Source organism: Neophocaena asiaeorientalis, unplaced genomic scaffold, assembly GCF_003031525.2.
Source record: "Neophocaena asiaeorientalis asiaeorientalis breed wild unplaced genomic scaffold, Neophocaena_asiaeorientalis_V1.1 scaffold357, whole genome shotgun sequence".
Lineage (NCBI taxonomy): Eukaryota > Metazoa > Chordata > Mammalia > Artiodactyla > Phocoenidae > Neophocaena > Neophocaena asiaeorientalis.
In genome coordinates, this window is record NW_020173270.1 from 3,084,794 (window position 1) to 3,099,515 (window position 14,722).

Here is a 14,722-nt window from a genome sequence, read left to right on the forward strand (position 1 = left end):
AAAGCATTCTCTAACCACTTCACTGACCCATCTCCCATAATCATACAGAGAACATATCAAAAGCTCCGTTCAGGCTTGACCACATACTAAATATTTCATGTGAATTCTCTCATCGAACCCTCACAGGATCTCTGAGGCAGGCACCATACTTACTTGTTACAAATACAGAAACGGGGGGACTTCCCTGGTGGTCCAGTGGTTAAGACTCCACACTTGCACTGCAGGGGGCTCAGGTTCAATCCCTGGTTGGGGAACTAAGATCCCGCATGCTGCACAGCACAGCTAAAAAGGAAAAAAAAGATGCAGAAACAGGGACAGAGAGGGTCCCACTTTCACTCAGGGATGTGAACTCTTCCTTTATCCTCATCCCATGGGTTTGCCATTGGATTGAATTGGAGTAAATTTCAGAAATGAAGAAGGATTGGGGATATCTCCGCAAATGCTATGCCTGACTTAGCCCATTCAGGCTGCTAACAGAATACCATAGACTGGGTGGCTTATAAACAGCAGACGTTTATTTCTCACAGCTCTGGAAGCTGGAATTTCAAGATCAAGGCACCAGAAGATTTGGTACCTGGTGAGAGCCTGCTTCCTGGTTCATAGATGGCCGTCTTCTTGCTGTGTCCTCACATGGTGGAAAGATGACGGAATCTCTCTGACGTCTCCTTTATGAGGACACTAATCCCATTCATGGCCTTCACCCTCATGATGTAGTGATGTTCCAAAGACCCCCACCTCCTAATACCATGACCTTGGGGGTTAAGATTTAGCACCGGGAGTTCCCTGGTGGTCCAGTGGTTAGGACTCTGCACTTGGACTGCCGTAGTCCCGGGTTCAATCACCGATTGGGGAACTAAGATCCGGCAACCTCCTCAGTGCAGCCCAAAAAATAAAAAATTTTTTTAAAAGACTTAGCATGTAAATTCGGGGGTGGGGGAGGAACACAAACATTCATTCTGTAGCAAGGCCTAAGAGTATGAGAAGGGGAGAAGGCTGCCCCGGGTACTCTGCACCCCTGATCCCCAGCCCTGGCTGAGATCCAGCTCCCCTTGGAGAGAAAGGTGGGACCGAGCTGCGTTCAGCCTCATGCACCTATGTCTTGGCTGGAGGGTTTGGAGGTGTGTGTGTGTGTGTGTGTGTGTGTGTGTGTGTGTGTGTGTGTTCCCATGCTGGTGAATCTGCTCACCTCTTCCTCCTCAGCATGAAAATGCCCTCGCACCCACAGTCATGTGGACAGGCACAGAATGAGAATCCCCAGTCATCCACATCTTCACTCAGCCTGATGGACCAGACACAAATTCCTAGGCACACAGACACGGCATTCACCCCCAGATACCCCAGGACATGGCAGGCCACATGTGGACTCATGCAGATGCATGCCTATATCCACACAGATATTCTCGGTACCTTGCAGGAGCCCGAGGAGTCTTGCAGACTCCTCTGCATTTTGACTCTCTGAGTCTGTCTGTGGGATTTTACGTGCAGGTACAGGACCGTGAGTACCTGTGTTGCGTCCTGCCTTTGTGCCTGTGAGTGTGTCTACGTATCTTTGTTTTTCAACATGACATCTGTCTGCCTGGCTGTCTGTCTGTTTCTAGGTCTGCAACATTGCTTGGATTTGTCTGGCTGTGTACCTCTCTCTGTGTTGTGACTACGTCTGGCCGTGAATCTGACTCGTGGCTGGGCCCTGACTGCTTTGTTACTGCTCTACGTCTGTGCTCTGTGCGTCTCTGTCTGTTGTCTGGGTCTGCTTCTCTGTTATTCCGTTTGCATTGACAGCCGTGGTCCCTGCAAGTGTATCTGCTGTCTCTGTCTGGAACTGATTGCTGGCTGTGCCTGTGTGCTATCTCCTTGCACCTATCATCTGGATGGACAAGGACTTCTTTATGTGTGTGCTGTCCCGCTGTACTTGTTGGTTTGTGTCTGTGGCTTTGTGTTGCCTGTATAACTTGGTAGTTCTCCGTGTCTGTCTGCTGTCTGTGGCTGTTCTGGCCTGTTTGTGTTGGTCACTCCCTGGCCATGTGTGTGCTGTCTGTTTGTCTGTGCCTGTGTTCTGTCTGCTGTCTGTCTACCTTCCTCGTGCCTCTGTGTCCACTCTTCAGCCTGGCTCCCTCTGGTGGTACTGGGGGGAATGACCAGCGCAGAGGGATCAAAGGAAAAAGAGTTGAGGGAAGAGGAAGCATTTTAGGCAAACTGTGAGTCCTTGGCTGCCACGGAGAAGGGAAGGCTTGGGTGTGATGGCAGAAACCAGATGCAACCCTCCTGGGAGGATGGGTCTGGGGGGTCTGGGCTCTGAGCTTGCACACCTCTTGCCCACCCATCCTGTAGAAGTCTAGAAGGCAGGACGCCTGGGTCTCTCACAGTGGGTGGGGGCAGGGGCCTTCCTCTGGGGACGTCACCCGTTAAACTTCCTCTCTCAGCCACACAGGAAGCTGAGCCGGCTCAGGGCCCAGCCCTGAGAAAGCACAGGCCCCCCCAGCACCCCCTGAGGAAAGGGCCCCGCCGGGCCAGCCCTGCAGGGACCATGGGATCCACAGCTGAGTAAGAGCTGCCCCCTCTCTCATCTTCTGGACCAAGATTCCCAGACCGGGCCTGGGCTGGGGCCAAGGAGAACGAGGCTGCAGCAGGCCCGGGAGGGACCGCGAGCCACAGGGGCAGGTGGCTGGAATCAGGGGAGGACACTCAGCTGGCCTACAGTATGGACTCCGCTCTCAGGCACACTCGGGCCACTCTGGGACCTTCCACTCTCTCTCTCTCTCTCTTTCTCTCTCTCCCCTGCTCTCCGCCAGCTCTGTATGACTAAGTTTGTAACTCCCGAGCCTCTGCCTTTTGATGTATCTCAGGGATGGGGAGCCTGGCTTCCGGGGTCAGCGGGGGTGGGGGGGGGCGGGCTCTGTGTGTCCATGTGCAGGAGTGATTGATTGTGTGGGACTTGTGTCAGCGTGAGGATGAAGCTCAGTGTGAGGGGGTTCCCAATCTCAGGGACAATGTGTGTGCACTCACTCCCCGTTCTCTTCCTCTGTCTCTCTCCCTGAGCCTAAGTCCCGACATCCTCTGCAAGATGGATAGAGGGTTGGGGGCCAGGGCAGGAAGGCAGAGATTGCAGGGTTCCCGGAAGGACCAGGGCACGCTGCCCTCTTTCCTCTGATAAAAACTCTGAGGGCTCCAGGGCCCCATGAAGTCGCGTACACAGAGACACTTGGGCAGGGCCTCGCACATATACCCAGGGACCCTCAGGGCCACCCAGGAAAATGGGGATGTCATTCACCCTCACATTGGCTCAGCCACACATATGCACAGTCCTACCTGACGCATGCCCTGGACAGTCTCATCCTTTCAGGCAGACACAGAATAGAATTGCAGACACACACACACACATACACACACACACACAGTCACACACAGGTGCAGACACACACACAGAAGCAAATCCCTGGACACACTGAACCCTTTCCTGCCCTGCAGAAGGGGTCTCCCTGCCCTGTTTGACTGGTTCTTCGAAGCGGCCTACCCTCCCTCCCTGCAAGAGGGTGAGTCAGGGGCATCATTGGGGATGGGGGTCGAGATGGAGGGTGGGCCCGGGACCCTGAACTTAGGAGCCTGCTCTCTGTGCAGATCCCCCCATCCTGCGGCAGTTCCCCCCAGACTTTCGGGACCAGGTATGCAGGCTGGCTCCTTGCTCCTCAGGGGCCAGGGCCTGTCCCCCTGGGGGAGGGGACCCTATGTCTCAGACCACTGGGAGCTTAGGGGTGGAGCCCAACCTGAGTGGCCAAGCAGTGTGTGCTTCTCTCCACCCCCCAGGAGGCTATGCAGACGGTGCCTAAATTCTGCTTCCCTTTTGATGTGGAAAGGTATGGAAGGAAGCAGACACCCAAGGACCCAGGGACCCAGACCTCTCACGGACCCCCAGGATTCAAACACCCAGAGACTCAGACAACAGAGATCATATACCCAGGGCCCCTGAGATTCAGAGACCCAGGGACTCAGAAACCGGGGGACCCTGACAAATAGTGACCTATACACAAAGGGACTCATTTACCCAGGGTCTCAGGGACCCAGGGCCTCAGAGAACCAGAGACGCTGACAACTAGGGACCTATACACCCAGGGCCCCAGACTGGTGGACGCAGTACTAGGAGCATTGCCGGGACATGAAGGGGAGGGGGGTTCACGGGGGTGGGATGCCCAGGTCTCTGAGAGCTTTTCCTGCCCCCAGGGAGCCCCCCAGCACCGCCGTACAGCATTTCACCTTTGCCCTCACGGACCTGACCGGCACCCGCAGATTTGGTTTCTCCCGCCTCCGGGCTGGTGCCCACAGCTGTCTCTGCATCCTCAGGTGTGGGATGTGGGGGTCTGGGCCGGGGGAAGGGCCTCTGCCTACAGGCACTGCACGAAAACTGTGTCCACCCTCCGCAGCCACCTGCCTTGGTTTGAAGTGTTCTACAAACTGCTGAACACAGTGGGGGACCTCCTGGCACAGGATCAAGTGAGACCAGCTCTCCCTGTCATTCCCCGTCCCACCCCCACCAAGGCCCCAGCCTGGCTCTGAATTCCCAGGCCTGACCGAGCCCCTTTGGCTCCAGACCACCCAGCCTGAGTCAAGACCCTCAGAGTCCCCACCCCGCATTGTGGCTCAGGCATCCCACCCCTACCCAGGTCTCAGAGGTCAACGAACTTCTTCTACATCTGCTGCAGCAGCCCCTTCCCGGGACCCAGGACTCAGTGGGGCTGGAGCTGGTGAGTACCCCCTCCCCCCTGGGCGTTGGACCTCAGGTGGCTGGAGAGGCTGCACCCCGGCCCTGAGGACCACACACCACATCTCCCCCAGGGCAGCGGAGTGATGATCTCCAGTGCGCAAGGCATCCCGTCCCCTGGCCCGGGGAAGAGCATGCCGGTGAGCAGAGCTGGAGACACTGGAAGGTTGGGCACCCACGTGAGGCGAACCCCTTGACGGATCAGTCCCCCTATTAATCCCCCGCCAGCTTTCCTGCTTCGTGGCCCCCGACTCCGGCCGCCTGCCATCCATTCCTGAGAACGTGAGTGGAGACCTGAGAGGGCACTCTGGGAGGGGGGAAGAGGTCCGGAAACCCGGAGAGGGCTCTCAGATCCTGTGGCCCCTCGCGTCCAGCTTTCCTCTCTGTTCTTCAGAGGAACCTAACGGAGCTGGTGGTGGCGGTGACCGACGACAACATCGTGGGGCTATTCGCTGCGCTCCTGGCAGAGCGAAGGGTCCTGCTCACCTCCAGAAAGCTGAGCACCGTGAGGCGGGACCGCCGGGCCGGGGAGGGGCCGAGGCCTGGCTTGGCCCCTGGGGGCGGGACCATCGGGACGGATTCCTAGCTCTAACCCCAGTGGGCGAGACCCGAGGGCAAAGTCCTGGCTCAGCCCCTGTGAAGGTCAGGGTTGAGTTGAATCCTGGCTCCACCTTTATGGGGGAAATCAGAGCGGGCTGCGCTGTACCCCCTCCCCCGGCTTCAGGAGCGCTGAGTCCAGGCTCCACCCACTATGGGCCAGAACAAGACTGGCTCCGCCCCTCTGGAGGGTGAGATCAGAGAGGGCTAAATTCTAGCTCCGCCCCTAGGGGAGAAGGACGGGGTAGGTGTGGAGCTAGCATTCAGCCTCTACCCCTAGGGGCGGGACTTGGGGGTGGGGGTGGGACTGAATTCTAGCTCCGCCTCCCTAGGGGTGGGGTCAGTGGGCTGAGTCTGTCCTACCCCTAAGGAGAGAGATTCTGGAGGGTTGAATATCAGCTTCCACCCCTAGAGAGAGGGACTAGCACGTGCTGAGTCCTGGCACCACCAGTTCCAAGCACTGTAATTTGCGGAATTCTTGGCCTTCACAAGAAAGGGGTTTGAGTTTTCACCTCTTACCCAGTAGCGGGTGGGGAAGGGAGGTGGAGGGAGGCACGAGACTGGGGACACGGGATATGAAGCCGGGAGAGCCACCGTCCAGAGAGGGTCCTTGAAGCTGGGGGTCCAGGCCCTGACTCCACGGTCCCCCACCCGTCCCCAGCTGACTTCATGTGTCCACGCGTCCTGCGCTCTCCTGTACCCCATGCGCTGGGAGCACGTGCTGATCCCCACGCTGCCGCCGCATCTGCTGGACTACTGCTGGTGAGGGGCAGGGGCTGGAGAGGGGCAGGGCTTGGGGATGAGGCCTAGGGTCCTGGGCACCCGGGGGCGGCGCCTGCATGACCGGCCCCTTCGGTCTTCCGCAGCGCGCCCATGCCCTACCTCATCGGAGTGCACGCCAGTCTCGTCGAGGTAAGTGGGTACGGACCTGGATGGCAAGGTTGGGTGGAGTGCACCCCCAGGTATCCTCCCCTGTCGGGGATCCTCGGGCTCTGAGCGGCCATCGCCACTCCAAATCCCTAACACAGAGAGTGCGGGAGAAAGCTCTGGAGGACGTCGTGATGATGAACGTGGACTCCAATACCTTGGAGACGCCCTTCGACGACGTGCAGGCACTGCCCCCAGATGTGGTCAGTGACACCCCCTTCCGCCCTCCTGCCGCATCCGGGAGACGAGGCGCCGCACCCGCCTGCTCAGCGCTGCCCCCTTGTCCTCCAGGTGTCTCTGCTGAGGCTGCGGCTAAGGAAGGTCGCGCTGGCCCCCGGGGAAGGGGTGTCCCGTCTCTTCCTCAAAGCCCAGGCCCTGCTCTTCGGGGGGTACCGCGATGCGCTAGTCTGCGGCCCGGTGAGCTTCGGGGACGGAGAGGGAGAGACTCCGTGGGTCCCTGAAGGATTCAGAATAAGAATACCTAGCGTTTATGGAGCGCTTACTCTGTGCCTCCGTTTACTCATCTGTAAAATGGGATCCCAACAGTACCTACCCAAAAGGGTCGCGTGAGTCTGTAAATGGACATAAGCAAAATGCTCGGTTACTGCCTGGCACATCACAATGGATAAATGATAGGTTTTACCGCTGCAATTATTATTTCACTTAATGCTCACAACAGTATTATGAGACGGATACTCTTATGGTCCCATTCTACATATGAGGAAACCAAGGCTTGGAAGCCCCACAGCGGGTGAGTGTTGAGGCCAGGACTCTGATCTGCTGACTTTCAACCCTGACATCCCCTCCTCCCCAGTTTTTCACAACTATTCTATAAAAACATGGTCAGGGAGTTCTATTATCTGAGAATCTGATGTTGCTTTCGACTCTGCCCTGAACACAGCCGGAAGCTGTCCATTTCTCCCCCTCCTCTGTCTCCACCGCGGCCTGGTCCCCATTGTTGTTTGCCTGGATCAGCGCGCTCGCCCGTCACCATGAGTCCCCTCTCGCGGGCTCCCACCCTCCGCGCTCCGCAGTCTGACCTCCGTGCAGCCGCCAGAGGTCACCTGGGAGCGTCTGAGTCAGGCCCCGCCCCCTCCTCTGCCCACCGCCTTCCCAGGGCTCCCACCTCCCTCGGGGTAAAAGCCCAAGTCCTCCCTGCAGCCCACGAGGCCCTGCAGGACATCAGGCACACAGAGGCGCTCCATCAATGTTTGCTACGTAGATGTAAGGTAGAATATGGGAAGCAGAATAAGGGATCCTGGAGAGCCGGGGGGAGCTTAGAATCCGAGTCCTTCTTCCAGGGCCAGCCTGTAACCTTCAGTGAAGAAGCCTTCCTGGCCCAGAAACCCGGGGCGCCGCTGCAGGCCTTCCACCGGCGGGCTGTGCACCTGCAGCTGTTCAAACAGGTGCGCCAGAATCCGGAGGGCGGGGCTGGGGCCGGAGGGGCGAGGCTAGGGGCGCAGACGCCCGGATCCCGAGGCCGAAGCCGGGGCTGCAGGGGCGGACGCCTGGACCCAGTGGGCAGGGCGAGAGTTGGCCCGGCCGGATCCCCCCACTCCAGGGTCTCCGGGGTGGGAGAGACAGGACTGAACTCTTGGGTCCATAAAAATGGGAGCCCCTGACCTGAGTTCCCAGGGATAAGATCTACCTCTAGGTCCATGAGGAGGTTGGGATGGAACGAAATTATTGAGTCCCTAAGGCGGGAACCTCCTGGGTCGAGGGTGGAGGGAGAGAAGGCTGGACTCTTGGATTCTAGGGACGTAGCGGGGGAGGTGGAACCGGACTCCTGGGTTCTTGGAAGAACGTGGGATGAACTTCAGGGTCCTTCAGTGCGGGCTGGCTTCCAGGGTCCCTGGAGGTGGGGCCGACCTCCTCCAAGGTCACTGAGAGGAGGGGGGCCTGTCTGGAGTGGCAGAGTCCTACTCCGACCCTGAGAGGAGCAGGGTCTGGTCCCTGAAGACAGATCTTGACTTGGGGTGGGGACGGGCGGGGAGCCGGTGGACCTCTGGCTTCCTGAGGTGGGCTCCAGACTCCTGGGACCTAAGGTTGGGTTTCTGGAGGGGCCGGGGATGGCTTCTATGTCTTGAGGGCGAGCGGATCCCCAGTCCTCGCATTCAGATGTTTGGGGTAGCCTGATTCTCTGACCCTTTGCCCCACCCCCAGTTCATCGAAGGCCGACTGGAGAAGCTGAACACGGGAGAAGGCTTCTCAGACCTCTTTGAGCAGGAGAGCACCTGTAGAAGCCTGCCCACCCTGGCAGTGCTCTCTCCTCTCTCCTCTCTCCAGGGACCCTTCGCTCCTACCAGCTCTGGGCAGACAACCTAAAGGTAGTAACACCGAACACTTTGGTGTTTATTGTGGGATTAAATCAAACCTACCACCATCCCTACTATGCTCATTTATAGATAGAGGTGAAGAAATCAAGACTCAGAGAGGGAGAGGGGTGGGCAGGTGGGGTCTGGGATAACCCCACGTGCCCAAGCCTCTCTTCCTTGGCTTTCTCTCCCCAGAAAGGTGGTGGTGCCCTCCTGCATTCCGTCAAGGCCAAGACCCAACCAGCCGTCAGAAACATGTACCGCTCGGTGAGGCTGGGCTGGACAGGCCACTTACCAGGGTGACAAAGGCAGAGGACGGTTTAACCCCACGTTTAGAGCACACACAGTTTATCAGAACTAAACCAGCAGTTAACTCATTTACCATGTTTCCTACTTTTATTTTCCATTGACCGTGTTCATTCATTTTTGTCGCATCAGGTCTTTCCTATTTAAAAATGACAACCAAGGTTCTTTGGCAAACATCTTTTGTCCTGAGACACCACAATCCCAGCTTCTGCCCTTGTGGTTGGTTTTTCTCCCAAGCCCCAGATTTTCCTGGGACCAACTTCCACAGCTCGCAATCGTCTGCCGGATTTTCTTCTTTGCTCGGCTTTTGAACACTGACTCACTTTTACGACGTTCTGGCTTTGCCATTCCCTGTTTCATTTGGGGGTTATCTCCTCCAGTGACATTCCTTCTGTGTTAGTCAAAGGGGCAAGTTGGTATTGACTTCTTAGGGGGTACCGGGGGAACCTGAATATATTTTGAGACACACAGGAGCAGATGGCAAGACAAAAGTGTCTTCACGGATGGAGGGCTGAGTTCTCAAATGTCCAGGGTCAAATCGCTCTGGATTCTCAGTCTCTTTCGGTTCCTCCGCAGGCGAAGTGTGGCTTGAAGGGTGTGCAGAGCCTTCTGACGTACAAGGTAAAGCCAGTAGCCAACGCCGCGGGGCAGCGGGGGGAGGGGCTCCTGGCTCACCCACCCTCTTCCTAGGATGGGGACTCTGGCCTGCAGAGGGGGGGCTCCCTGAGGGCCCCTTCCCTCACCAGCCGTTCAGATTGCCTGCAGCAGCGCTTGCCTATCACCCAGCACTTTGGAGAGGTAAGAGCCCCAACCCCACGCCCACGCATGTACCTGGACTTATCACCAAGTCCTTCTCCCATCCTGTCTCCAGCCAGACATCTCGACTACCCCCAAAATGGGGCGCCCACTCCCCCCTTCATAGAACCCCCTGATTCTGTAGCTCCTGAGGCCCCAGCCCTCAAATCTGTCCTTTGCAGAACCGGCCCCTTCGCCCCAGCAGGAGACTCCAGCGGGAAGAGAGACCTTCTGAGTCCCTGGGGGAGGAGTAAGACTCCAAGGCAGAGGGAGGGAGCAATGTTGGAAGTGGGGAGCCGGGACTCCTGGGGAAGTGGGCCCCAAAACTCCAGACCCTTCAGAGCAGCTGGTCTGGGGCAGATACCTGAGGCTGCCCATCCTCACCCAGGACACCCTCTCTGAGCCCCGAGGATGCCCAGGGACCGTTGGCAGAGGAAGCTCTGGATGGCAGCTTCCTTGGGTCCGGAGAAGAACTGGATTTGCTGAGCGAGATTCTGGATAGCCTGAGCGTGACAGCCACCTGGAACAGCAGCCTGCGGCCAAGCCAGAGTTTGGACTGCTGCCACAGCCTGGTGAGAGCCCCCCCCCAGCCCTCCCCCATTTGCTCATCCAACCTGCCGGCCCCTCCTTCATTTAAAGGCCAGCAACGTGCCCATCTCTCCATCCCCACCCAGCCCGACATACCAGGGAGATGGAGATGGCAAGCAGATGACGAGAAACCACCAGGGCCCCAGCCCCTGTCCCTTTCTGTCGGCCTGCCGCCTCTGCACACCCCCCAGCCTTCAGATGCCACGAGCACCTCGAAGCACCCCACTTCCCAGCTGCCCTCAGAGGCCAGCCCAGAAATCATTTCTCCGTCCCAGTCTTCGACAGCTTCTGCAGACCCAAGCAGCAAAGGGGACCCCAGCTCCTCTCTCACAGAGCCCCAGCCTCTACGCCTCTCCCCTCCCCACGAGGCAACCCAGGATCCCACAGCCCAGGAGAGTCCCTGCTCCCAGCTCTCCACAGCACCCAGCCCTCGAGAAAGCCCCCCACTTCTGACCCCCACGAAGCCCAACTCGGATATTACCTGGACATCCCAAGTCCTTGATTCTTTCTCGGATCCCGGTTCCCCAGAGAACCCCAGAACCCAGCCTTCGGAGGTCCTGCTCCCAGAGCGCACGCACCTCCAGCCCCACGAGGAGCCAGGAGCGCCCGGGTCCCCTGATCCTCCTGCTAGGAACTGGCGGGGGCTCCAGGCCAGGAGCCGGCCCAGGGTTGCTGAGCTTAAAAAGTGTTTTGAAGGTTAAGCATCAGGGGTCTGGAGGAGACTCTGGCCCCTCAAGAAAGCTGCAAGAGCCCAAGGCTTGTTCTTCCTGGTGGGTTTACCTGGGAGCCCTGTTTCTGCTCAGACACCCACCCGGCTCCCCACCTTCCCTCCCAAGGCAGCCTCCGGCTGGCTCTTAGGTGCAGCTAAAAGCCTTTCCCTTCCAGGAAGCCCTCCCAGCCCCTAGGACCCTCGAGACCTTACATTCATCTCTCAACAGCCTATGTGTCTCCTCCATCTAGGCTAACTCCTGCCCCCACCAGCTCACAAAAAGGTTGTATTACATCGCTCTACCCGTTGTATAGATATATATAAAGTAAGCAGCCTCAGTCTCCCTTGCCTTCAAAGGCAGAGTCTTTGAAGCACCTTCTTCCCTTCTATTCTTAAGCGCTGGGTGTGTCTGATTGCCCAGAGAGGGCTCTGCCTTCCCCCAAGGTCACACAGCCAGGAAGGGTGTTGGGTAGAGGAAGGGGACCTAGATGGGCAGGCAGCCCCGCACCGTCTCCTTGGAGTCCTGGGGAGCCTGGGCCTCGGCTGCATGGGAGAACTGAAAGGAAAGGAGAGGGGGGGTGTCGGGCCTGTGTGGCAGGCAGACAGATGGCCGATGGTGCAGCAAGCGGGGAGGCAGGTCCGCAGCCCCGGCACCCCAGCTGCAGGCAGAGTCAAGCAGAGCCCGCCCGGCAGGTGCCCCGTGGCCCCCCCAAGTCCTCCGGAGCCATCAGAGGCTGGTGTGTCGGTGGCAGCTGCTGCATGCAGCTGAGCGCCGGGCAGTCCTGAGCAGTGGAGGCAGCTGTGGCCAGCCCCAGCATTCAGATGAGCCGCTCCTCAGGCGGTAGCTTGAGGTTGGGAGGCGGTGGAGCTCGGGCACCCACCTGCTCCTCGCTGCTGGGCCGGTAGGTGCCCTCCGTCTGCCGCTTCTCCCGAAGCTTCTGCACCAGAAGTACCAGGCCCACGGCCAGGAGCAGGGCGGCCAGGAGGGAGAAGACCACGATGATAGCAATGGTGGCCTCCTGCGACTGTTGGCGGGGGATGGGGGGGACACAGGTGTGACCCACCTGAACTTGGGCATCCCGTCCACCCCCGCCTGAGAATTATCTGGAAACGCTAATCCCCTCCCCTGGCACCCACCACTTTTGGTGACTGGCTTCCTCCACTCAGGGTTCCTGACCCCCATCATATCACATCTGGGGTTCCCAGGTTCCCCCACCTGCCATGTCTGGGGTCCTTCTCCCAAGCGCCTGCCGCATCTTAGGCTCCTAGATCCCTCCTCCCCCTGGCTGAGAGGCATAGGGGGCTCCTGGACCCCCTACACTTGCCAAGCATGGTATTCTTTGTGTGTGTGTGTGTGCGTGTGTGTCTTAGTTCCCCAACCAGGGATCCAACCTGTGCCCCCTGCACTGGAAGCGCGGAGTCTTAACCACTAGACCGCCGGGGAAGTCCCGCCAGGCATGGTGTTCTTGCCCATCCCCTTCCTGGGGTTCTCGGTCTCCCCATTTGCCATGTTGATATTCTGGTCTCTCCCACTTAGGGTTCTCCAGTGCCTCCCCCACTGTGCAGCCTGCCGCCTCTGGGAATCTAGGCCCTCCCACCTGCCATACGGGGGCCTCCCGAATAAAATCCCTGCCGTTCTTCTCCCACATATACCCCAACTCACCAGGGCCCCATTGGAGCCAGGGCTGGGGCCAGAGGGTGTAATTGTGCTGTTCCCACTTACAGTGGGGTCCGGTGCTGCAGGGCGGTGGTAGAGAAGATAAATGAATCCCCATCTATCCTTCCCATCTGGAAGCATGTGCATCTTCCTGGGCCATTTCCCCTCGTTAGAACTCTGCCCTTTTGAGTCTTTCATTCTGTGAGCGGCCTCCACATAGGGGCTGGCCCCGCTCATTTTGCCCCACAGGGCACCCCTTACCCAGGGGAGCCCAGCGCTGAGTAATCAGCCAACAGCGGTCTGCAGTTTGCGCAGAGTTGGGGGCTATTGTAATGGATGGTGTGGGGAAGCCCAACCCTCCCCCCAACCCCAGCCTCACCTCTCCAGCCCTCCCTCTGCCCTTCAGGATCTGGGCGGATCCTGCATTTCCCCGGAGTGTCTGACTCACACCTCCCCCCAGGCTCCCGAAACTGGAATACAGGACTGAAAGGCAGCGTCCCCACCTCTGGTCAACCTGCTCCACCTGGGCTTGGAGCCCCAGGCAGGCCTCCTCCTGGCTTCCATTTCCCCCAAACTGCTCAACCCTACTGAGGCTCCGGACCGCAGACCTCTTCTCCCGGCAGCTCACAATTCCGCCCAACTCAGGAATTCTCCTAGACCAACTCCAACCGTCCAAGGAAGGACACAGAAATTCTACGCCCCCAGCCCTACCCCAGACCTAGGCATCGCATGCCCGCTCCTGGGTTCTTGCCCTCTCAGCGTCCCAGGAACCCAGCGCTTCTAAGCCCGGACCCCCAGTGCCCCCGACCGGTACCTACTTTGCCCCCAGACCCGGCCCCAGCGGGTCAGCAGCAGCGGCAGGCCGAGTGCCAAGAGCAGCCCCAGGCCGGGGCTCGCCATGGGCCGGGTGACGGGCTGGTGGCACCGGGGACGGGGCTTGTCGCGTGCGCCGCTCCTACCGCATCTCGGGCGGTGGGTGGGGGGGTACCTTCGACCCCGCACCTGGGGGCTGGAAAGGAGAAAGGCCGGAGCGTGGGGGAGGGGGCCGGACCCGAGCGCAGGCCCCTGGGAGGGGCGACCCGCGCCGGCCACCCAAGAGTCCCGCCCCGCCCCCCGCCGCCAGAGGTCAGAGATTAAAGATTAACACGGGGCGGCGCGTTCCTGGGCTGGGGAAAGGGGAAGGGAAGGGAAGGGGGGAGGGGTGGCAGGCCCAGCCGCGTGACCTGCCTCCCTACCTGGCCCGGGCGTCTTCGACCCCGCTCAGGGTCCCGACCCCGGTCCCTCGCTCGAACCCTCGATCCGTCGGTCAGTGGCTCGGTCGGACTCTTCCAGCTCCGCCGGCTCACGTGACCCGGAAAGTTTAGTCACTCACCTTGGAGGTGAGCGCACTTCCGGCTTGTGCACCTGAGCCTAGATGAAAGGGCGGGGCCAAGCGGGGGCGGGTCCGCGCCGCGGACGCACCTGTACCGGGAACCCAATCTCATAATCGGGAGGAGTGAAAAGGAGAGGAAGCGCGCAGGTGTAAAAGGGGCCTCTCACCTGCACTGCAGGTGCATCTGTAGAATCGTCCAGGTGTGGAGACACACGGGGCATGGAGTCACCGATGTGTGAGGCACTCCTGTCTGGGGCAGACCGGGATGGGGAGCCTCTAATGAAAAAACACTGGTGTGGGACACACCTGCATGGGAACAAACGTGTAAAGAAATCTGCACGGATGTGTAAGAACACCCATGGGAGACATCTGCTTTGAATCACATCTCTTTGGAGTACAGCTGAATGGAAGCCTACCTGTGTGGAAAACAGCTGTATAGAACACACCTGCATGGTTACAAACACCTGGCTGAGACACTTTGGCGCGGGGTACATCTGTTTGGGGAATGCATCTGCATGGCTCACCTATGAAATGAACAAGACTTGCAGAAGGAATTCCTGTGTGTAAAGGTATTGGAAACACCTGTACGAGACATACCTGCATCTAAGTACACCTGTAGGGGACCCAGTTATATGGAAAGAGCCCCGTACGGGTGAATGATTAAATGGAACATACGTATGGCGGGGGAGGCTCTATAACGCAT

At 58.9% G+C, this 14,722-nt stretch overlaps 2 protein-coding genes and 1 non-coding gene across 3 annotated transcripts; 2 read left to right on the forward strand and 1 right to left on the reverse strand.

The window, feature by feature from the left end:
* Nucleotides 1-780: 780 nt before the first annotated feature.
* TRNAP-UGG (transfer RNA proline (anticodon UGG)) lies at nt 781-853 on the forward strand. Its single transcript has one exon. It is a non-coding gene; the product is annotated as a tRNA-Pro (tRNA).
* Nucleotides 854-2,179: 1,326 nt separating this feature from the next.
* DENND1C (DENN domain containing 1C) lies at nt 2,180-11,331 on the forward strand. Its single transcript, XM_024745842.1, has 24 exons — nt 2,180-2,195; nt 2,421-2,541; nt 3,466-3,530; nt 3,616-3,659; nt 3,802-3,851; nt 4,216-4,335; nt 4,416-4,485; nt 4,656-4,736; nt 4,828-4,893; nt 4,982-5,035; nt 5,148-5,258; nt 6,012-6,112; nt 6,217-6,262; nt 6,379-6,480; nt 6,569-6,694; nt 7,579-7,683; nt 8,441-8,514; nt 8,547-8,604; nt 8,788-8,859; nt 9,475-9,519; nt 9,589-9,696; nt 9,876-9,943; nt 10,082-10,265; nt 10,368-11,331. Exons 2-24 carry the CDS (start codon nt 2,525-2,527, stop codon nt 10,980-10,982), a joined length of 2,382 nt encoding a protein of 793 aa, XP_024601610.1. The 5' UTR covers nt 2,180-2,195; nt 2,421-2,524; the 3' UTR covers nt 10,983-11,331.
* Nucleotides 11,332-11,436: 105 nt separating this feature from the next.
* Nucleotides 11,437-14,035, reverse strand: CRB3 (crumbs cell polarity complex component 3). Its single transcript, XM_024745841.1, has 5 exons — nt 13,883-14,035; nt 13,466-13,656; nt 12,654-12,727; nt 11,872-12,015; nt 11,437-11,546 (listed from the first exon to the last, which is right to left on the reverse strand). Exons 2-5 carry the CDS (start codon nt 13,545-13,547, stop codon nt 11,475-11,477), a joined length of 372 nt encoding a protein of 123 aa, XP_024601609.1. The 5' UTR covers nt 13,548-13,656; nt 13,883-14,035; the 3' UTR covers nt 11,437-11,474.
* Nucleotides 14,036-14,722: the final 687 nt, after the last annotated feature.

Coding starts and splice junctions, on each gene's coding strand:
- DENND1C (XM_024745842.1), top strand. Junction 5,036..5,147: donor TGCCATCCATTCCTGAGAAC/GTGAGTGGAGAC, acceptor TCTGTTCTTCAG/AGGAACCTAACGGAGCTGGT. Junction 8,605..8,787: donor TCTGGGCAGACAACCTAAAG/GTAGTAACACCG, acceptor TTCTCTCCCCAG/AAAGGTGGTGGTGCCCTCCT.
- CRB3 (XM_024745841.1), bottom strand. CDS start 13,547: ATGGCGAGCCCCGGCCTGGGGCTGCTCTTGGCACTCGGCCTGCCGCTG. Junction 12,728..13,465: donor GGGCCGGGTCTGGGGGCAAA/GTAGGTACCGGT, acceptor ACCGCCCTGCAG/CACCGGACCCCACTGTAAGT. Junction 11,547..11,871: donor GGCCCAGCAGCGAGGAGCAG/GTGGGTGCCCGA, acceptor CTTTCCTTTCAG/TTCTCCCATGCAGCCGAGGC.